General features: G+C 37.5%; 1 protein-coding gene across 1 annotated transcript; it reads right to left on the minus strand.

The window, feature by feature from the left end:
- Window positions 1-2,905, minus strand: LOC107550717 (homeobox protein engrailed-2b-like). Its single transcript, XM_016232077.1, has 2 exons — window positions 2,314-2,905; window positions 1-386 (listed from the first exon to the last, which is right to left on the minus strand). Exons 1-2 carry the CDS (start codon window positions 2,783-2,785, stop codon window positions 70-72), a joined length of 789 nt encoding a protein of 262 aa, XP_016087563.1. The 5' UTR covers window positions 2,786-2,905; the 3' UTR covers window positions 1-69.
- Between the last annotated feature and the right edge of the window lie 204 nt (window positions 2,906-3,109).

Raw genomic sequence — 3,109 nt, forward strand, 5'->3', positions numbered from 1 at the left:
TTAATGCTGGTATTTTGTACACTGGCCCTTGTTTAGAATTATTGCATTTCAGATGTCCTGTCCTTCACGTTAATCACTGTCTGATTTGTCGTCCTTTGTTGCTGAGGCGTGATTGTATAGTCCCTGTGCCATCAGGTGCAATGCAAGCGAGTTTTTGCTCCCCGACGCTTTTTTAATCTTCGCTCTTTTGTTTTGAAACCAGATTTTGATTTGAGACTCGTTGAGGCCGAGTTCCTGGGCCAGTGCTTGTCTCCTCTGCTCCGTCAGGTAACGGTTATTCTGGAATTCGTTCTTGAGTCTCTGGAGTTGTTCTGCTGTGAAGGCTGTTCTCGGACGCTTGTCTTCCTTGGTTGGATTTTGCATCTTTGGTTTGCGGGATCTTGGTCCTGCATTTCAGAAATTAACGAAAGTGATTACATTTTGCTCGTGCGTGCCGTAAATGCATATATTAATGTTGCATCAGTATTTTCAATAGATATTAGTTGTTTAATCATATCAAGATTAAAAATAGGCTAATACAACAATACTATTTTCAATAATAGTGTTATTTAGAGTTACTCTTATTGGATGAAGGATGTTTCAGGGAGTCTGCTCTAGTTTTGACTATGGAAGCATGGTGTGGTGGGGGTGGGGGTGGGGTGACTGCCAGAAAGGGAGGGGTGAAAGAGGCTTTCCCCTCTTTCTGTTACCATAGGAACTACATTTATAAGAGAACGTTTTTGTAAACTTGCTCTAAGAGTAGCCTAGCACCTGTCGTTCAATGCTAGTAGCGTACCCACTGCAAATTCTATTTTTAGTTAGGCTAATTCTTAGGTAGCCTCCTCCAGTGCACCCAAAGGTTCGGCGTGGCCTGAATACTGACAATAGATTGATCGGCAGCCTATGAGACGAGCCCTTGCTCGCATCCTATTTTTACACCTTTTATTTCGCGTAAGCTGAGTAAGATTTCTATTGTAGACTGCTGTTATTATATAATATTAATATTTTCACGTCGTATAATCGAAAAATCAATTCAAGTAACCATTAAACGTACTCCCATCATGACAAGGGGTTCATAGGCTACACCTTTTAAGTTAGTCTGGCCTTTGCAAATATTCACCCCTAGCTAACAATGTAGTAGGCTATGTTTTATTGTGTAAAAGCTTTGGTAAAATTATGTTCACAGACTGCATATTAGAAATGGGCTAAGATGCATTAGCCAGATTATTGTGGGGCATAATCAAAAGTTTCGACGTGACAAAAAAAAAAAAAAACTTGCGTTGCCGCTTTTTCGGAAGGCCGTTTTGTGCGCAATTTGAACTTCTTTTTAAATTAGTTAATTACAAATGCTGATTAGGCCTAATATTGTCTAAAATTGTTCGGATTTTTTTTTCTATGCCGGTACGTGCAGGAATAGCATATTTATTTTTAATGCTCTCTTTTGAAGAGATCTGATTTAGCATTTAGCTTCTGTGGTGCGTCCAACTCCATTGTCAAAAATATGCTAATTAAATATCAACAAAGACAGCGAAGTAACAATGGCGCAAAAACTACCCGTTCCCTTTTTTGAAAATAATGCAAATAAGGCAAAAATGTAGCATAATTACCATTTCTAAAATTAAAAAATCAGTTCTACTTTTTCTTTAACAACTTAAGAAATGCCAAATCAAACGTAAACGAAGGGCCACATTGCACCTTATACGAAACTAGATTTTTTAGGGTTTTCTACTGAATAAATACTAATAATACGCATGTAAAATAATATATAGGCTAATAGTAATCATAATTCTGATTATTATTATTATTGTGGTGAAAATAATAATAAAAACAACAATAAAATGTATTATTAATAATAATAATTCTACACATGTAGCCTATCACAGCAGCAGTGTGTATATATATATATATATATATTGTGGTGAAAATAATAATAAAAACAACAATAAAATGTATTATTAATAATAATAATTCTACACATGTAGCCTATCACAGCAGCAGTGTGTGTATATATATATATATATATATATTTAAAATGTTTGTAAATATTAGATTTAATAATAATAATAATTAGAAAACATCTTTGTAGTTATTCCTTTTCATTTAAAAGAACAGACTCCATAAAAGAAAACTCCCTGACTCTTGGCGGGCCGTTTCACATTCATGAAGAACATTTGTGCTTCGTTTTCGTACCCCTTTTCATCGACAAAATTTCTGTAGCCTAATAGTTTAGTGTTTTATTTGCTCACTTTCAAGTCAAAACGCACGCGCGCTTTTATAGGCTAACAGATGATATTTGAGTACATAAATAGAACTGTGAACAGAATAAATTCCTACCTGATGAAGGTCTGTCTGAATATCTTGTGCAATATACCCAAGCCGGCCAAAGTATTGGTTGTTTCGTCTGCGCAGCGTTACTTTGCGAGCAATCCGAATCTGAGCTTAAACATTGATCTCCAGTCTCTGCGCGGGGTTTCAGAGGTGCGTCCGCGGTAATATCAGTTTTTTTAGACGCGCTCACTGGATGAGGGCTCGAGGTTCCTTCCCCTGACACTGGAGCTCCTACCTGCCCTGATCCGGGAGCCGATGGACAGCGGTTCTCTCTTTCTACTATATTAATTTCGTCGCGCCCGGTTCCTTCTTTCCTGCGACCAAAGTCTGGTCTCAAAATGTTGTCGATGTAAAAGTTGGTGATTCTGTGAGGGAGTAGGTTTCCAGGAGCCTGCAACAGGGGTAGAATAGCTCTATTGGACTCATCGCCCGAATCCTGGCGCTCCACATCTCTGTTGCTGTGATCATTTTCTTCCATAGTGAAACTCTCCAAATGTTCTTTTTAACCCTTATCTCTCTCACCCAAACGCGTATGTTTGTGTTCCAGTTTTTGTGGTATATTTTCCTTATTTCTTAGTGCAAAGAGAAACGACCAGGCAAAAAGGACAAATCCTTTTTTCTGATTCTTTTGTCGGTTAAATTCGACGAAACCGCCTTGTGTGCGTAGAAAGAAAAAACATAGTTTTAGAAATTAATTCCACAGTGTGCCCTTTGCAATTGTCTTTATATCTACTTTGTAAAATATACAGGCAAATTGAATCTATGCAGTATCAAAGCAGTAGACCTGCTCTAGTAAATAAGG

The sequence above is a fragment of the Sinocyclocheilus grahami genome, unplaced genomic scaffold, assembly GCF_001515645.1.
Source record: "Sinocyclocheilus grahami isolate Dianchi unplaced genomic scaffold, SAMN03320097.WGS_v1.1 scaffold406.1, whole genome shotgun sequence".
Classification (NCBI taxonomy): domain Eukaryota; kingdom Metazoa; phylum Chordata; class Actinopteri; order Cypriniformes; family Cyprinidae; genus Sinocyclocheilus; species Sinocyclocheilus grahami.

Bases quoted from the DNA above. Each gene is read 5' to 3' on its own strand.
- LOC107550717 (XM_016232077.1), bottom strand. From the start codon at position 2,785: ATGGAAGAAAATGATCACAGCAACAGAGATGTGGAGCGCCAGGATTCG. The intron at 387-2,313 runs GTAGGAATTTAT...TCTGAAATGCAG, and splicing joins TTCAGACAGACCTTCATCAG to GACCAAGATCCCGCAAACCA.